This window comes from Esox lucius, chromosome 10 (genome assembly GCF_011004845.1).
Source record: "Esox lucius isolate fEsoLuc1 chromosome 10, fEsoLuc1.pri, whole genome shotgun sequence".
Lineage (NCBI taxonomy): Eukaryota > Metazoa > Chordata > Actinopteri > Esociformes > Esocidae > Esox > Esox lucius.
In genome coordinates this window covers 13,256,803-13,276,468 of record NC_047578.1, presented here as the reverse complement: position 1 = coordinate 13,276,468, position 19,666 = coordinate 13,256,803, and the positions used below count along the sequence as shown (strand labels likewise).

General features: G+C 42.8%; 3 protein-coding genes across 4 annotated transcripts; all 3 read left to right on the top strand.

The window, feature by feature from the left end:
* Nucleotides 1–238: 238 nt before the first annotated feature.
* On the top strand, nucleotides 239–2,766 carry LOC105012571 (fatty acid-binding protein, liver-like). Its single transcript, XM_010873493.5, has 4 exons — nucleotides 239–535; nucleotides 794–966; nucleotides 2,259–2,348; nucleotides 2,530–2,766. The coding sequence occupies exons 1-4, from the start codon at nucleotides 469–471 to the stop codon at nucleotides 2,578–2,580; spliced, it is 381 nt and encodes a 126-aa protein (XP_010871795.2). The 5' UTR covers nucleotides 239–468; the 3' UTR covers nucleotides 2,581–2,766.
* A 1,215-nt stretch (nucleotides 2,767–3,981) lies between these two features.
* LOC105012572 (serine/arginine-rich splicing factor 10) lies at nucleotides 3,982–8,280 on the top strand. Of its 2 annotated transcripts, none has more exons than XM_010873494.5 (6): nucleotides 3,982–4,152; nucleotides 5,077–5,181; nucleotides 6,102–6,205; nucleotides 6,377–6,554; nucleotides 6,695–6,751; nucleotides 7,355–8,280. In XM_010873494.5, exons 1-6 carry the CDS (start codon nucleotides 4,088–4,090, stop codon nucleotides 7,665–7,667), a joined length of 822 nt encoding a protein of 273 aa, XP_010871796.1. In that variant the 5' UTR covers nucleotides 3,982–4,087; the 3' UTR covers nucleotides 7,668–8,280. The 2 variants fall into 2 exon arrangements, with proteins under 2 accessions (XP_010871796.1, XP_019905539.1); XM_020049980.2 differs by lacking the exon at nucleotides 5,077–5,181 and adding an exon at nucleotides 5,377–5,722 and having other exon boundaries at nucleotides 4,038–4,152; nucleotides 6,099–6,205.
* A 5,995-nt stretch (nucleotides 8,281–14,275) lies between these two features.
* On the top strand, nucleotides 14,276–17,607 carry LOC105012573 (akirin-1). Its single transcript, XM_010873497.5, has 5 exons — nucleotides 14,276–14,702; nucleotides 15,122–15,268; nucleotides 15,596–15,727; nucleotides 16,031–16,102; nucleotides 16,185–17,607. Exons 1-5 carry the CDS (start codon nucleotides 14,501–14,503, stop codon nucleotides 16,193–16,195), a joined length of 564 nt encoding a protein of 187 aa, XP_010871799.1. The 5' UTR covers nucleotides 14,276–14,500; the 3' UTR covers nucleotides 16,196–17,607.
* Nucleotides 17,608–19,666: the final 2,059 nt, after the last annotated feature.

Sequence of the window (19,666 nt, the reverse complement as noted above, 5' to 3'; positions counted from 1 at the left end):
AAAATGTCCACTTAATAAGCACACACAGACAAACACGCATAGATGATAGATTCGGAGGAGGCTGTGTGGGAAGGGTATGAACAGAGAATGTTACCCTGGTGACACCGGGGTTAGTATGGGTGAAGAGCCAAGAGGGGTTTCACTCTACCCCAGGATGTGGACTTTTGTTGTTGTAGGACTTTGAATGCTGCATCTGGCAAATATTGCATGAAGAACATAGACCATGGACCCTCCCACGGGTCACTGCCATGTGGACATTCCTGAATAACAGGGAGGCGAAATCCCCAACATGGCAACAGTATATGTGCAAAGGGGACAAAGGTAAAGCGAAGAAGAGGGAGAGTTCTTCCTTTACAAAGACACATCACACCACATAGCATTAGTTTGCCTTAACTGCATTTCCATTGAGTTAAGAAGACTGCTGGCACCTGATCATAACACTGAGTTGTTTATATCACAAAGATAGACATGGCCTTCAATGGAAAATGGAAAATCCACAGTCAAGAGAACCATGAGGAATTTCTGAAAGCAATGGGTGAGAATTTATATTATTAATATTATTTTGTAATTTAGCAGATGCTCTTATTCAGAGTGACTTGGAGTAGTGAGTGAATTAATGTTTAGTTATTAGTCCCCTGTGGAAATCAAACCCACAACCCTGTCATTGCATGCCCAGTGCTCTAACAACTGAGTCAAGCAGGACAATGTTTCCAAGGTTGTTATCATGAGGAGTGTAGTAATCCAGAATGTTACCATGACTGTCCTTTATCTCTTAGTCTCTTATGTTCTTTAGCTGTACCTGAGATATTTATCAAGATGATCAAGGGTATCAAGCCAACAACAACAATTGAACAGACAGGTGACGACTTCACCATCCTAGTTGAGACACCCCTCCGCACTGTCAAAAACTCCTTCACTATAGGAAAAGAAGCAGAAATCACTGCCATGGATGGAAGAAAGTTTACGGTAATTCAAAAACCATAATATGTGTGTAATTTGGTCAGTGTGGTATGATTTAAGAACTACAGATGAGTTCAAACTGTGGTGAATTTGCTGCGTGATAACCATATATTTACCTATGGACATGACTTGGCATGACTCAGTTTGTTTGACCGAGCGGGTTAGACCCGAGAGCATTACAAAGCTTTGTTTTTTGCATGTTGCTCGATGTCTTTCTCCGTTATGTACAGTGGATATAAAATATCTACACACCCCTGTTAAAATGGCAGGTTCTTGTTATCTAAAACATTTTGACAAAGATAAATCATGTCAGAACTTTTTCCACCTTTAATGTGACCTATAATGTGAACAATTCGATTGAATAACAAACTGACATTTTTGAAAAATAAAAAACTCACAATAACCTGGTTGCATAAGTGTGCACACCCTTAAACTAATACTTTGTTGAAGCACCTTTTGATTTTATTACAGCACTCAGTCTTTTTGGGTAGGAGTCTATTAGCATGGCACATCCTAATGTGGCAATATTTGCCCACTCTTCTTTGCAAAAGCGCTCCAAATCTGTCAGATTGCGAGGACATCTCCTGTGCTCAGCCCTCTTCAGATTACCCCACAGATGTTCAATTGGATTCAGGTCTGGGCTCTGGCTGGGCCATTCCAAAACATTTATCTTCTTCTGGTGAACCCACGCTTTTCTGGATTTGGATGTGTGCTTTGGGTCTTTGTCGTGCTGAAAGGTGAACTTCCTCCTCATCTTCAGCTTTCTAACGCTATATCTAATGCTTTGGAAATACTTGTACCCTTCTCCTGACTGATATATTTCAACAATGAGATCCCTCTGATTCTTTGGAAGCTCTCTGTGGACCATGGCTTTTGCTCTGAGATGCAACTAAGAAAAAGTCAGGAAAATCTTACTAGAAGAGCTGAACTTTATTTGTGATAAATCAGAGTCACTATAAATGATGGCAGATTTCTGACTTCTATTTAACATGAGTTTGAATGTGATTGGTTAATTCTGAACACAACCACATCCCCAGTTATAAGAGGGTGTGCACACTTATACAACCAGGTTATTGTAAGGTTTTTATCTCAAAGATTTCTGTTTGTTATTCAATTGAATTGTTCACATTATAGGTCACATTAAAAGTGGAAAAGGTTCTGACATGATTCATCTTTGTCTCATTCTTTTACATCACAAAAACCTGGCATTTTAACAGGGGTGTGTAGACTTTTTATATCCACTGTACATACAGTGTGAGGGAGTATTTAGGTTTTCCTCTGACCCATTTATCTATTAGTGCACTGCCAGATTGGAGGACAGGAAGCTTATCTGTGCTACCGACAAGTTCACCCATGTCCGAGAACTCCAAGGGGAGGACATGATTGAGGTAAAGTACATTACTTATATCAAGATACATTAGATTCAATTTGTCCTAATGTCATAATGATTGATCTCCAAATACATCCCACGAAGAGATGCCCCTGAAATTGAACAAAGAAACATAATAAATTGGCAGATCATATCAGTTTGATTGCTCTTTGTTTTTGTCCTTTTTGCAATTTTTCCAGAATATTACTGCAGCCTCTACTACCCTCACCAGGATAAGCAAGAGAGTCTGATCTGTCAAGCAGCAGAGACATGGATTTAATTTTGAATTGGATTTAATGAAATTAATTAAATTAAAATACCTTTGGTCTGAGGTAATGCTAATACTATGTTATGTTAAATGTTGAATTAAAAAGGCAAATGACTAACATCTGAATGAAAAACATTGCAAATATATTTTTTTATTATGTCTGTCTTTGCTAGTCTTTCCGTGCCATGTTATGGAATAATATGCTTTGCAACAATTTGCAATAAACACCAAAGATTATCTGTAGTTTAAGTTTTTCATGGCAGAGAAAGATATTAGCTCCTTTACAATTTCAAGAAATCCAAACAGGGAAAACTGCAGCATGGTCACATTTTCATTCTGTAAAGCAAAAATAGGGGCAAGAAAGATTTTTAGTTGAGAAGCGTTTTACATTTTACCAGTAAACACCAAAATCACACTACTTTCACTGCACTACTTGGGCAGAATTGGCCAATTTACCTTTCTATGCTGCACTTTTACTCTCAGAAAAAGCAGGCCTTTTTTCCTGAGGTACTGTCGCACCCTTCTGTGGTATGGAGACCTTGTCAGCTCCCACTTCTTTCATTTTCCTTTGGCACAATCAGGTTAATGTAGTGGCCAAGCTCCAGTGCATCTTCGTCATTGATTTTGTCTGCAGTCATTTGTGGCCATCTTGACCCCAGCGGCTGGGTGGACTTGGCCTGCTGCATGGATATCTTTGTTACTATGGTGCCAGAGGGGTATTTATCCAGAGAAAGGCTCTCGTTGCAAATGATCGCCTTGATCCTTGAGTTCTCAGCTAGAGCCCATGATATGTACACATTATTTGATCCTTTTGAGCTGTTGTACGGACAGGCTGGAGGATGAGTGTGTGGTCAGAGAGGTATGGGGGAACATTGCCATGGAGGCAGGGCCGTAGCTTATGTGGGGAAGATGGATATGATTCACAGGGCCCAATGCTTGGCAAGGCCCACTAGTCGTTATTATGTCAATTTCTTCCATGAGTGAGGGGGCCTAGGCAAATATCTTTTCAGGGGTCCCAGGATTTCTGGCTACAGCCCTGCATCGGGGACCAGTGAAGGATCTTGGGAGCAATGCAGACCTTGACTGAGAGACACTAAAGTTTGTATAAATTTGAGGTAATATATTCCCAGGGTTTGGTGTGTATGAAGTTGTCAGTATTATATGGAGTTTGTATGATAATAGGTAGTTTATGCAATAGGCAAGTTGGAAACCAAACCAACACGTGTTTTGACAGACAAAGATTATTATTCCTCCAGTACTAGACGTAATGCTGATGTTAACTCCACGTCTTATGAAAACACCCCATACCAGTGGATGGCGCTGGTGTTCTATTTATGATTTTACTTGCGTCCAATAAAAATTGGCGAAGTATTATTTGCGCCTGCGCATTTGTTCTTTTACATACCTGCACGTAGAGCGAGAAATACGTTCGTCCATCCCAGATTGATAGTATTTAATGTGAAGATACATTCTTGTTGAATATATTTAGCATGGCGAGATATTTGAGACCTCCTAATACATCTCTTTTCATCAGAAACATTTCCGATGAATCAAGGTGAGTTATTTGCAGTGAAATAACGTCGGATCTCTAAACCCCAAGATAGCCTCGTTAGCCTGTTGCTGTAGCGAGCCATGCGCTTCGGCCTGACCGAAGTGGAGTGTCTGCTTTAACTTGACCTTAAATTTGGGGAAACCACATCATGAAATGGCTAGGTTAGTCTTACAGGCAAGATCAAAACATGTACCTATTAACATTGGACACTATTAATGAAAATGTGGACTCTGGTGTTTAATGTTACAAAAAAAGGCTAACGTCGTTAGCTAGCTGAAGGCCAATACGTTCATTCCCGCCGGTCCAAACGGTGTTTTGATTTGATATCAAGTCACTTTTGTGTTACTGTAGCCAAACGTTGTCAAAACATTAAATTGGAAAACAATATTGAATATTTTACTTTCTATATTCGTTTTGGTCAATGTAGAAATTATTTGGACATGTAGTAGTAGAAGGCCACAGTTGGACCCTGGTTGTAGGCCTGACGAAACAGGTTCAGATTTAGGTTGGGCGGGGCGATTTGAGAGACTATCCCAGAACATTACATGGGATTATTAAGTTAGGTTACATTATTTACAGCTGTTTTTACATGAATTTCTAACCAAATTGTTAATGTGTGGTCAGATTAATCGGCCTGTCTAGTCGCTATGTATGTAACAGTATTCGTCTAACAAGTAGCCTACATCACTACACATTGAAAGCCTACATTAAATAAGTCATTTAGTTAACTATTTTAGGAAGCAAAGTGGCTAGAGTTCAGAGTGTGCATGGATAAATATCAATTATGTCAGCAATATGAAGTGGCTTCTTCATATTGCCCAACAATAGCCATTGGTCATGCATTGGCTTTGGTGGTGCCACTTATTCTGGTACTAAGCTTTTCCTCCTGGTCATTGAAGTAAAATGTCTATCCTTTACGGTATTCAGGCCTGAGGATTTGCGCCGTGAGTTTGGTCGTTATGGGCCAGTAGTAGATGTCTACATTCCGCTTGACTTCTATTCACGCCGACCAAGAGGATTTGCATATATTCAATATCCTTTCTGTTCTTAAGTGAGAATTACAAAATGTTTGTTTTCCTCCGTAATTGTTTTGAGTTGTTGTGTGACAAGGTAACATGCTTTCTCTCAGAACATCTAATGAGGTGAGGTTTGGTTGTGATCAATTGTTTTGACTTTGTGTAAGTACTTTTTTAAAAATATCTAACTTACATTTCTCTGTTGCCCCAGAAAATGTAAAGGCATCCAGTTGTTGTGGAGCCCGTCACAGAGAAAGAGTAAGAATGTCCGGTGTAGAGTAGATCTAAAGACAAGCCGCAAAAGACCGCCAGGATGCAAGAAACAGAGAGGGAAAGGTTGAAAAAGAGAATTTAAAGCTTGAAGAGACAAAGAGGAAAAAGAGGGGACGGAGTCAAGGCTCGGATATGTCGTCAAATGAAAGAGGAAAAGGAAAGAGGTTAAAGGGCAAAGACAAGCAGGAAACCCAAGTTCTTCTGGGAGGCGGTTAAAGAGCTTAAAGATCAAGATGAAAGTCAAAGTCAAGCATGTTTAAGGTAATAAAAAACGGAATTCTTTTGTATCCTCACCAAAAACATGAATCGACAAATATTAAAGAAAATCGATCAATACATAACCAATGTGAGAATTTAATTCTTAAGAGTAACAATTTCAGTTCAATTATCAATATTTTGCATTCAGTCATATTTGAAATTGAATCAGTATTGATTATTTGGTTAACGCCAGTCAAATTAGTGACATTGTTGAAACATGTTTGCCTCATCTTTAATCTTGAAGAACCAAACATACTCTTAACAGCTAAGCTTATGCTGTCAGTCAATATGGTCAGTGGTTTTCACCTCAATTTAGTGGGAGAATATGCATTACTCTGAATATTGTATTGCTGAAAAGCACATGCCTACATAAGACCCCAGGTAAGAACCTTAACAACTCAGCACGTTTGAAGATGTTCGCGACGCAGAAGACGCTCTTCATAACCTGGACAGGAAGTGGGTGTGTGGTCGACAAATTGAAATCCAGTTTGCGCAGGGAGACCGAAAGAGTAAGGCAGTTTCACTCATGTCTGGTGATTGAAATAACAATGTTGACAATCAAACACAATTTCCTTCTGTTGTGATATACTCATTCAACTTTCAGCATAATGTCAAATATACTGTTTGCCCTGGGTGTTTTCTTTTTTGCCTAAATTCCTCTATTTGTTCTGTCTTCTCAGCACCCAATCAGATGAAAGGAAAGGAGGGAGGATCTTCACGCAGCTCATCGCGGCACGACGACCGGGAATATGACCGTGACAGTCGGCGGAGGCGCTCTCGCAGCCGTAGCTATCAAAGGCGCCGGTCACGCAGCCCGTCCTACGAGCGCCGTCCGCGACGCTCTGAGAGCCCCAGAGAGTAAGGACCATTCTAGTGCTCTCCAGTCAGCAGGCTTGAAACACACATTTGGATTGGGGTTTTCCAAAAATGGCATCTTGTATGAAACGTCACAGTTCTGCTGAGCACGTTCGTTTTGACACGTTCGTTCTGTCCCTCAGCTCCCGCGGACGGATGTATGGTGGTCGAGGAAGAAGCAGGAGTCCAGAAAACGACAGGTTCGTCTTTAAAGCGGACGCACAGGCAACAGCTCTATTCCCAATGGCAACCAATTCCCACGCCTGTCCAGTGCATTTATTTCCTCATTATGCTGAATGTGCCACTTAATAGATCCGTGGTTATGTGTTTAATTATTTGCTAGGATCAAGGTCAGCAGTAAAAGGTGCATGTCAAATAATTTCTGTACTGCTTATTTGTCTCTATATCTTGAGTCGGAGGAACTATTGTGGACTTTGACCCCACCCCTGGAACGGCACCATTGTTCTCAAAGGATAATGAAATGGCTACATGTAGGATTTACTAAAAGGTTAATGAATTTGCTGTGAGAGTACTCATTGATTCTCCACACACAATCACAGTCTGAGGTTTTCAATATGTTTTTCATGCGTTTCTGTTACTCTACAGCAGCCGTATGTTATAGAATTATCTGATTTGAGTTAGATATTGGTGATAAATTCTCACTCAAGTCTCAGTCTTTGAAAAACTCATGTAGAATTTTATTCTGTTGGGTGTTTTTAAATATCACCAATGTATACATGATGCCTGTCTTCAGTCCAAAGTTATTAATATTTAATACTAACATGGTTTTGTTCCTTCCCTAGGCACAGACCCCCCCCACGTGACCACCGAAGGCCCCCTCCTGGCCACTCTCCCCACAGCCAGTCGCGCTCCCCATCCCCTTCTCACTCCAGAGCCAGGCCCCGTGCACAGAGGGAGTCCAGAGGAAAGTCTCGTTCCCGCTCCAAATCACTGAGCCCCCGGGACGGTGACTTCCACCCGGCCCCTGGTGGCTATGAGCCACAGGATGAGGCTTCATCTCGTATGCGCTCTCCGTCCCGCTCGCGTTCTCGCTCCCTCTCACAGTCCCGCTCTCGCTCCCGTTCCTGGACTGGACGCAAGTCAGGAGGACACTAAAAACCTGTGTGGGATTTTTTTTTAGCGTAGCTGTGTCCGAAGTGGTTTGCTGGGTAATTGATTGTTTATGGAAAGGAAATTGGTTGGTTTGTGAAAAATGATCTTATTATTTTTTTAAATAAGGATGACAAGAGAAAATGTTCTGTATGAACATCAGTCCCATAGATGTCAGTTTTGTTTTTATATGACCAGTTTATATAACCTCTGTTTCTAGTCATTTCATCATGTTAGTGTTAAGCCATTTCAGGACACCCAGGGCTAGAAGTACTTTGTGGGCTGGGCTTGAGGTTGGGATTCAATCTGATACCAGTGGATCTTTGAAATGGCATGTTTGACTTTCAATGGTAATTTCCAAATGAGTATGCGCATGCAGTGTTTATACTGTGAATGTGGTTTTCTGGTAACACTGGAACATTGTTTTTCTGAAAGGTGCATAGCCAAAAAGGATTTGGATTTGTTCCCTATCTGATCCATTTTAGTTTAACATCCCTTAAATTCACATTCTCTTCTATACTTTGTGAAGAGGAAGAATTAAAATTTTGTTTACTTTCTGACATAACTGAATTGTACCTGTCCACCTTGATTAAAATCCTTATTTTGATGGTCTTGTTAAGTTTATTCTGCACTGGCTTTCATTTAGGATTTTATAGGTTCACTGGTTTTAGTGCCACTAGCCATCATTGTAGCACAAATTCTCCACAATGTTTTTGAAAATGTTCACTAATAGACATTTCCATGTTAGTGGCTTGTCTTTGACTTAATGCATTTTTAGCATGTTTCATGCTCCCATGGAATCCTAGACTCTTTGGTAACATCATCTTGGGAAGTTTATACATTTGATAAAGTTGGTAATGGTTTGTATATAGCCTGCTGTATGTTTGATGACTAAAACAGGACATTTACCCTAATCTGTTGTTGCTTCATATTTTGCTCAACACCCCCCCCCCCCCCCAACACACACACCTTTAATCTGGTATTATTCTATATGCTTGCATTTTCCTCTATATATCTAAGCATACTCCATTTCTTCTAGATATTTGTCAGTTGTGCTCTACTGTAAGCAACTGTATTTTCCTGGACAGTAATAAATGCTTAAAAATCTAGTTTGGGTGGTATACGCTGACATTGTTTCACTAAATCTACTAGCATATTTGGATGTAGGGATGTTTAACATTTGATTAGATATGCAACCATACTTATATTCTTACTGAGACAGACTTTTTTCTCTTAATAGGGGTAACCAATTCTTACTCTGCGAGGTCCGGAGCCTGATGGTTTTCTGTTCTACCTCATTATTTGCACCCACTTGGTATACCAGGTAGGGTTGTAATGATATCAGGTTTTCAATACATAATTATCGTGGCCAAAATAATTCACGGTTACAATATTGCGGTATCTATAGAAAGTTTGAAGGAAAAGAAATCAGTAAAATTCCTCTTGTACTTTTTTTTTTCTCTTCTGGAAAATGAATTACATTCAAAATGAGTGTGTGGAGAAAGTAACCGCATCGCATCATCTTCCGCTTAATCCGGGGCCGGGTCGCGGGGGCAGCAGTCTAAGCAGGGATGCCCAGACTTCCCTCTCCCCAGACACTTCCTCCAGCTCTTCCGGGGGGACACAGAGGCGTTCCCAGGCCAGCCGGGAGACATAGTCCCTCCAGCGTGTCCTAGGTCTTCCCCGGGGTCTCTTCCCGGTGGGACGGGACCGGAACACCTTCCCAGGAAGGCGTTCCGGAGGCATCCGAAACAGATGCCCAAGCCACCTCAGCTGACCCCTCTCGATGTGGAGGAGCAGCGGCTCTACTCTGAGCTCCTCCCGGGTGACCGAGCTTCTCACCCTATCTCTAAGGGATCGCCCAGCCACCCTGCGGAGAAAGCTCATTTCGGCCGCCTGTATCCGGGATCTTGTCCTTTCGGTCATGACCCAAAGCTCATGACCATAGGTGAGAGTAGGAACGTAGATTGACCGGTAAATCGAGAGCTTCGCCTTACGGCTCAGCTCTTTCTTCACCACGACAGACCGATACATCGACCGCATTACTGCAGAAGCTGCACCGATCCGTCTGTCAATCTCCCGTTCCATCCTTCCCTCACTCGTGAACAGGACCCCTAGATACTTAAACTCCTCCACTTGAGGCAGGCACTCTCCACCAACCTGAAGTGGGCAAGCCACCCTTTTCCGACTGATGACCATGGCCTCGGATTTGGAGGTACTGATTTTCATCCCCACCGCTTCACACTCGGCTGCAAACCGTCCAAGTGCATGCTGAAGGTCCTGGCTTGAAGGGGCCAACACGACAACATCATCCGCAAAGAGCAGAGACGAAATCGTGTGGTCCCCAAACCTGACACCCTCCGGCCCCTGGCTGCGCCTAGAAATTCTGTCCATAAAAATTACGAACAGAACCGGTGACAAAGGGCAGCCCTGCCGGAGTCCAACATGCACAGGGAACAAGTCTGACTTACTGCCGGCAATGCGGACCAAGCTCCTGCTTCGGTCGTACAGGGACCTGACAGCCCTTAGCAAAGGACCCAGGACCCCATATTCCCGAAGCACCCTCCACAGGATGCCACGAGGGACACAGTCGAATGCCTTCTCCAAATCCACAAAACACATGTGGACTGGTTGGGCAAACTCCCATGAACCCTCCATCACCCTGTAGAGGGTATAGAGCTGGTCCAGTGTTCCGCGGCCTGTACGAAAACCACACTGTTCCTCCTGAATCCGAGGTTCTACTATCGGCCGTATTCTCCTCTCCAGAACCCTGGCATAGACTTTCCCGGGGAGGCTGAGAAGTGTGATCCCCCTATAGTTGGAACACACCCTCCGGTCCCCCTTCTTATAAAGAGGGACCACCACCCCGGTCTGCCATCCCAGAGGCACTGTCCCCGACTGCCACGCGATGTTGCACAGGCGTGTCAGCCAAGACAGCCCCACAACATCCAGAGACTTGAGGTACTCAGGGCGGATCTCATCCACCCCCGGTGCCTTGCCACCGAGGAGTTTCTCAACCACCTCGGTGACTTCAGCCCGGGTGATGGACGAGTCCACCTCTGAGCCCTCATCCTCTGCTTCCTCAATGGAAGACGTGACGGCGGGATTGAGGAGATCCTCGAAGTATTCCTTCCACCGCCCGACGACATCCTCAGTTGAGGTCAACAGCTGCCCACCTCTACTGTAAACAGCGTTGGTAGGGCACTGTTTCCCTCTCCTGAGGCGCCGGATGGTTTGCCAGAATCTCTTCGAGGCCAGCCGATAGTCCTTCTCCATGGCCTCACCGAACTCCTCCCAGGCCCGAGTTTTTGCCTCCACAACCACCCGGGCTGCAGCCCGCTTGGCCTGTCGGTACCCGTCAGCTGCGTCAGGAGTCCCACAAGCCAACCAGGTCTGATAGGACTCCTTCTTCAGCTTGACGGCATCCCTTACTTCCGGTGTCCACCACCGGGTTCGGGGATTGCTGCCTCGACAGGCACCGGAGACCTTACGGCCACAGCTCCGAGCGGCCGCTTCGACAATGGCGGTGGAGAACATGGTCCACTCGGACTCAATATCTCCAACCTCCCTCGGGATCCAGTCGAAGCTCTGCCGGAGGTGGGAGTTAAAGATCTCTCTGACAGGAGACTCGGCCAGACGTTCCCAGCAGACCCTTACAGTACGCTTGGGCCTGCCGAGTCTGTCCAGCTTTCTCCCCCGCCATCGGATCCAACTCACCACCAGGTGGTGATCAGTTGACAGCTCCGCCCCTCTCTTCACCCGAGTGTCCAAGACATACGGCCGCAGGTCAGATGAGACGACAACAAAGTCGATCATCGACCTGCGGCCTAGGGTGTCCTGGTGCCACGTGCACTGATGGACACCCTTATGCTTGAACATGGTGTTCGTTATGGACAAACTGTGACTAGCACAGAAGTCCAATAACTGAACACCACTCGGGTTCAGATCAGGGGGGCCGTTCCTCCCAATCACGCCCCTCCAGGTGTCACTGTCGTTGCCCACGTGGGCGTTGAAGTCCCCCAGTAGAACAATAGAGTCCCCAGTCGGAGCACTTTCCAGCACCCCTCCCAGAGACTCCAAGAAGGTCGGGTACTCTGCACTGCCGTTCGGCCCGTAGGCACAAACAACAGTGAGAGACCTATCCCCGACCCGTAGGCGCAGGGAAACGACCCTCTCGTTCACCGGGGTAAACTCCAACACATGGCGGCAGAGCTGGGGAGCTATAAGCAAACCCACACCAGCCCGCCGCCTCTCACCATGGGCAACTCCAGAGTGGTGAAGAGTCCATCCTCTCTCAAGGAGTGTGGTTCCAGAGCCCAAGCCGTGCGTAGAGGTGATCCCGACTACCTCTAATCGGAACCTCTCAACCTCACGCACTAGCTCAGGCTCCTTCCCCGCCAGCGAGGTGACATTCCACGTCCCTAGAGCTAGTTTCCGTGTCCAGAGATCGGGTTGTCTAGGCCCCTGCCTTCGACTGCCGCCCGATCCTCTTCGCACCGGCCCCTTATGGTCCCTCCTGTGGGTGGTGAGCCCACGGGAGGGCGGCCCCACGTCGCCCGTTCGGGCTGAGCCCGGCCGGGCCCCATGGGGGAAGGCCCGGCCACCAGGCGCTCGCATACGAGCCCCAACCCCGGGCCTGGCTCCAGGGTGGGGCCCCGGCTGCGCCATACCGGGCGACGTCACGGTACTCAATATTTTTTTCATCATTAAGGGGGGTTTGAACCGCTCTTAGTCTGACCCGTCGCCTAAGACCTGTTTGCCTTGGGAGACCCTACCAGGGGCATATAGCCCCAGACAACATAGCTCCTAGGGTCACTCGGGTACTCAAACCCCTCCACCACGTTAAGGTGGCAGTTCAAGGAGAGGAGAAAGTAACCATAACTAAAAATAAACAAGAAGAACAATTACACTTAATGGATAGTGAAAAGGCAACCAGATAAACTGATAAGCCTTCTTGGTCTTTTAACACTGAGAGCTGTTTTTTGGAAAAATACAAAACATTTTTGCCTAGTAACTAGACTATGAAAAGGTGTTAAATCAAACTCTAGTGTATATGTCCATACTTGTAGTTTAAGCATGTGCATCATTTGTCCATGATCAAGCTACAGAAAAACCGAGAGGAGTTTTTGGAAAAATACAACATCCTTTTTTCCATGAGAATAGGCTACAAAAAGGGCAGGTCTTTGCGAATCTCTACCGGGGGTTCTAGTGGGGCTAACGAGTTGTTTTCAACACCAGTGCTTAGGTCCAGTCTCCTTGTTTTACATCGTTTGTCTATAGGTGACATGAATAAGAAATACAACTTCAGTTTCGTCTAGTGAATACGATATTATCATATGTGTATTATTATCATGATATCAATATATATATTTTTAAATATCATGGTTATCTTCAATACCTTGATATTGCGACACCCCTAGTCCCAGGTCTAAGTCACTGATTAGAGGGTGCCAATGAAAAAATGGAGTGGAACTGGCTTTGAGGGCCATTGTTGAGTTTGATTGGTCTATAGGAGAGGTGTCGAAATGGTTCCATGGAGGGCGAGTGTCTGCGGGTTTTCGCTCTCCCCTTGTACTTGATTGATTAATTAGGTCACTAATTGGTTAGTTTCTAGCCTCACCTGAACTGGGAACCAATTTATAGGAAAAAACTAAAACCTGCAGACACTTGGCCCTCCGTGGAACCATTTTGACCCCCCTGGTCTATAGTGTCACTAAACAAAATATATTTGAACGTATAAAGGAAAGATATTTCTCTACTCAATGCAAATGCTTCCCAAAACATTTAAACCTGTACACATACTTCAAAAATGTCATGATTTTTTATTATTGATCTTATTAAGGATTATTTTGACTACTTAGCTTACTTGGGAGAAATTTGGGATATCTCCTTGGAGGTGTGAAATTGAGAGTTAACAACAAGCCCTATTATATTAATAAGATTAAAATAATACAGGTAATTACTAATGACACCCCCTTTGATAGTGTGGGTAAGTCATAACATACTTTTCTGTTAAGACTGAACTTCTGGATTGAGTTCAAACATTCAATGCAATTTATATTTAATCCTACATCATAATTATGTGCATATATTTCTCATCTCGTTGTTAATACTTTACATGATCAGGAGTGGCAATAAAGGCCCAATAAGTGGATGCACAGAGGGCACCATTTCCAAAGTGTGTTTTCCCATGTTTACATTCAACATGTGCTATTAATTGAAGACAGTTGGTTTCCTTTTCTGGCCTCTGTATTTATTTATTTTAAATAAAGCAACAACTATAGAGTTAATGATCAAAATGTTTTTCATTTGGAGTTTGTTAGTTTCTGACAAAATTAGGACCAAAGCCAATTGTCTGGGCATCCCTGCTTAGACTGCTGCCCCCGCGACCCGGCCCCGGATGAAGCGGAAGAAGATGTATGTATGTATGCAATGACAAACTCAGCAAAGGCAAACGACCTGGTAACTGATGACCAACACTTGAAAAATGTTCACCAACATTCCAACACCAGGAACAACCAGTAAGTTTAAAACTTTACCTGCCCATTTTTCTCTCAACCCAGTCCAGTAGCTAGGTGGCGGTAACGAGTTACGGTGTGACCACAGATGTAGCCATTTCTTGAGAGAAGAAGACGCGGCTTGATTGTTTTTATTTAGCTGAAGCCTGTCGGCAAACAAGGGATTTCGCATAAAAGAAAAAAAGACGCATGCGCGCACAACGGACCCTCTGATAACAAACAATCATCTAGGCGTTAGCAATAGCTATATAACATTTAGGACAAACGAAAAACATTGTTTTCTAAACTAAGCTAGCTACATTTCGCTAGCTAACTAACAACATGGCGTGTGGAGCTACTTTAAAACGTTCAATGGAGTTCGAGGCCCTTCACAGCCCTCAGTCTCCAAAACGACGGAGGTGCAACCCTTTGCCAGGGACTCCGGTTACGCCGTCTCCAAAACGTTGCAACATGCTCTCTGCTACGGGGGACAGTTCGATGTCTCCCCAATCAATGTGTGGAGGAGAGCATAGACTCACCCCAGGTTAGTCGGTTAACGCTACTCGAATAGTAATGTAGTACAACGGAAAATATAATGGAGGGAATCATACATCTAACGTAACCGGGTCTCCGGGGCCGATTTACAGACTTTAGTTCGGTACAGTAGGTCTATATTGAAGCAAATTGAGATCACGACGATGTAAGGTAGAATAAGTGAGCTAGGTGAGGTAGATAGCGTTAGTTATAGTACATACGCAACGGAGTACTTGGCCAGAATTAACGTTGTCCTTATAATCAGACCAGATTGGTACGTTGTCCTTACTCCTGTACAACGAAGTAGCTTTAAGGTGACAACTCACAGGGTTGGTTGTGTGCATGTTTTGAGGCCTTTAAAGGATTCTCGTGGGTAAACACTAAGATAAGCCGATCACGCTTAATGTTTGCTGTTTCTTCGCTCCACAGAGCAGATTGTCCAGAATCTTAGGCAAGAATACAGCCGTTACCAGAGGCGGCGGCAACTTGAGGGGGCCTTCAACCAGAGCGAATCCCAGGTTCCTATTGATGGCCAAGGACAGAACCCTGGTTTCATGTCACCAAGCTCCCCACCAGGTCTGTTTTCATGCAGTTATCCCTCAACCAGCTGAAGAAGATGCTGTCAGCATCTGATGACCAATAAACTTACTGTAAGGGTGAATAACATGCATTTTATAGTGTTTTCTGGTTTGTAGTATGGGGAATGAAAGCCACAAGTTAAATTCTGAATGTGTGGTTTATTCTTGCCGTTTTCAAACTTGGAGAAACTCTGCTGACTAGTTGGCTCTTTAAACCATATGTGCTTCCAAATGGCACTATTCTTATGTACTTCTTAATGAGTAAAGTGTTAAAAAGAACAGGCAGTGTTCAGGCCAAAGCTCATTGCATCTGATGTTTTGCCAGGGGCTTCTATGAAGAGGGACCAGCCCTGTTTTACACTGCGCCAGGTTGGCACCCTGTGTCAGCGGATCCTCAAGGACCACGAGGGAAACGTCCGTGAAGAGTATGAACAGATCCTGAATACTAAGCTGGCAGGTATGCTGACCCGGAGTTTTTCATTAACCTTATGGGCCCTATTCATAAAGCATTGCGAAGTGTGAGCTCTGTTGTTCCAGGATCAATTTAGCCTTTTAGATCAATTATATTTACATTTAATTCATACAGCAGAAACTCTCACCCAGGGATACTTACATGGTCGATTTGGGATTTAATGTCTTAGATTTTTTTACCAACCCTGCTATTATTTTTATAAGATTACAGACACATTACAAAAGTTAGCCATTTCATTTTCTCACATCTCAGTCTAATACTTTTACTTCCATTTTGTTTCCTTACTAGAACAATATGAATCGTTTGTAAAGTTCACACATGACCAGATTATGCGACAGTATGGCGCTAGACCTTCCAGTTGTGAGTATCAACAATATCTAAACTCACACTCGTTTTGATTTTCAGTGCCCATTTCGAATCAACATTTTGTCTTGTTTTTCAGATGTCTCATGAACTAGCTTGATTGTAAGGTATCTGCTCTCACTTCAAGACTGCTGCTGTTCAATCTCCTTTTAAGTTTTTCTTCACTACTTCAGTGCCATGATTTTCTTTTACTTTTATTGCTCTATATTCCAAGTCCTAGTTGTACTGTGTACTTGTGTGGATGTGCTCTTTTGGGAGATGGATGGTGGACTTGCCTTTTTAAGTGCTGTGGAAAGCTAGGCTGACTGTTATATTTAACCTGCCAACTCACTGCTGCAGAATCTAATCCTACTTGCCTTTTTAAAAGATTTTCACAAACCGTAGAAAAGGGGTTTTATCTTTTGAATTTAGAAAATGAAAAGTTATTTGCCATTTTGGTGTTTCTGTAAATGGTATTTGATATTACACAGTAGAACCGTGGTATACTGCAGTTAATTGTAGTTTAGCTTTTCCTTTTATGTATATAGTTGTTTGGGGTGAATCCCTTGTTACATATTTCAATTGAACCCCTTTTTAAGGACAATAATGTCAACCCCTTAAGGATCCATTTCTGATTTGAAGGTTCTCTACCTGGTTATGCTGATGCCAATAAAGCATGTGTGTCTGTATACTGAGCACTTTGTAAGACCTGCAGGCTGTTATCCCCAATAATACCAAAAATGATTGGAAGGGCTTATTTGTTCACTGGTAGTGATCCTTCTCACAGGGATGGAATGTGGGTAAGGCTTTGTTTCTATTCCAGTGCTATTAGAGGATGAAATGTGTGTAAACCTGCACAACAATCACCTTTGGTTTGTAAGGAAACATGTAGTATTGTTTTGTGTATCTTTATTAAATGGGCCCTTGTGAGGTTTGTAATGGAAATGTATTAATTGTTTTTGCATGTCCAATGTTTTGGATCTATAGCTGGCCCTATGTACTCTGTATATTACTTTAAATGTTTTCTGTAAATGATTTAACATCACTTAGGCTAAGCAAAAAGTACATTCTGTTAAAGGGATATCTTTGAAGAGGCTGGTCAGGCTGATAGTACCAATATTGTGTTCCGTAAAGTGTGTGAATAGGTGAGGTCTTAAGGGATTGTGTGTGGTGTTACACCTCACTACTGAACACAGTGAATGTACTTCCTAATGGATGGCTTTGGGTCAGCAACATTTTTTTATCGTTGTTTTTATCATTCAAACATGATCTAATGTGTGTAAGCTGAAAATAGTGTGCAAGACAACCATTATCATTTGCTATGGACATTAACAGATGGCTAAGATTTTTTTTAATTCTCTAATCCAGTGAGGTTGTGAACTGAGTTGCTCTCGAACCAGTTTATTTTTTACCAAAAAAAAACCTTAATATTTTACTGAAGACTTCAATGTGTTGTTTTTAGCAAAAATGTGTTGAACATTATGGCATTGTTGAATAAAGACTTGATTTGAATGGAATCCTAATTCACTTAGTTCTGTTGTTAAATTTGAGTAAACATACAATGGGTCTTCACACACAAGGCATTTAGTACAACTGGCAGCTCTCAAAATGGTTCATATGATTTGGACTAATTTATTGTAAAAAGAAAATGTGGGCTACCTTTGCAAATGCAGCTACTCTAGAACATGGGGGGGAAGCACTATCAAGAATGTTTTGAGTGACAGATGAGTTACTAAAGAACAATTGGTTTTAGGTGGAGAGATTTCCAAGATCTCCGGCTGGCTTAACAGTTTACCTGGTAGTTAAACTCTAGCTTCCACTGATCAGAATGTGCTTCATCTAACTCTAAAAATCGATAACTACAGTAGTTAGACATCTTGTTCAGTGACTGCAAATGGGCTTGATTTTACTTAATTTCAGCAAAAGTCCTGTTTATATCTGGTTCTAACACCCTGAATGTGGTCACAATACGGACACAACTGCTAGAATCAGAAATATAGATACAGGACATAGGACCCATTTTAACATCAAGCATAAACAAGGCTAAATGGAGTAAGACTTGACACATAGTATGTTTTTTCACTCATACAATATGGTTTTACAACATTGAAACTCAAATGGTAGTAGCCAGGCAGAGGCTGCAGATAACCAAACAGAGCCTGTCAAGCCATGTGTCCAACAAGCCATACATTGATTTCCTGTAAATGGAATAAAAAGCATGTGATAGCTAGCGGGGACCTTAATTAGATCCACAAGAGTTCATCCATGAATGAAATCGGACATGACCGATTGATCAGCAGTATGGAGAAAATACATTGATCGAAAAGTATAGTTTGCCACCATGGAAACACTCCAGGCTCTCTAACAGATTCACATGCATTCACTTGTTCTTGTAAATCTGAAGATTAAACACATACATGAAAGCTGTGAATCCTGAACATAAAATGTGATGGAATCCACCATAAAGTTGTGTTCATCAGATCATTTCTTTAACCAGAGGACCCATTGAGATTTTGATCCTTTTTTCAAGTGAGCCCAGGTCAAGAAAACTGTACATGGAAAAACAACATATACAAAAATGTTAAAAGCAAACATTAAATTAATCTTTGTAATTTTTATTTGGAACATTCCAGAACATCATGCAGTATCCAAGCAATTATCAAGCTATATGACATACACACTGTAGGCCAATTTTCTCACCAGTAAGTGACCAGCAAAGGGTCAGTATTGGCACGACCGTAAGCACTAGACAGCAGTTATTGGACAAGGTTTGATGTGGTCAATAATACAGCAGCTGTAGTACGAGGGACTTGACTGGTGTGGATAGACACAATATGTAAAAATTCATTTTGGTGACCTATGATGAAAAGATTCCTGGAGACGGCTGCATGTGCACAGATTGAGTGATCTGACACTAATTAAGAACAAGATTTGAACAAGATTTGTAAATATATTTGTAAAAATCGTAAATTATTAAAGGAATGCTTAGAAAATAGACAATCCATTCTACTGTGTTTTTGGACTGGTTTGTAACCTGTAGCTTTAAGATCTTTATGACTCTGTTAGCACTCCCAGTTAGGTTGTAAAACAAGACAATCTGCAGTGATTTCTTTTGCTGAGATTTTAGATGATTCAATTTATCAGTATTTCTTCAACGGGTGTCTGAAAAACAAATCTTATCACCTACAACTATAGTTATAATTGAATAAGTGTAAGCAAAAAATGTTTTTCCCTGAGTGAGTTTTTACTAATTGTTTCTACTTACACAAAGTTGATTGCATACTAGCCACTGCATATTAATCCAATGCAGATATATTTTATAGATGAATGTGTCTGCTGTGAAATAAACAGATGCACTCAAAGCCACAGAGGCCTGTCATTGCTCTGGCTCAGTCTCCGTGTACTGGACACAACCCATCATATTACACAGGCATCACAGGTCAAGAGCTCCACTGAGGGTCACCGGAGTTCGAGGTCCTCTGACAACAACCAAAGAAATTGACAAATAGATGAAACTTTTGGGCGGTCCTCCATTGCCTAATAACCCGCAGTGCCACCCACCATCAGCTGTCTGTTCACACT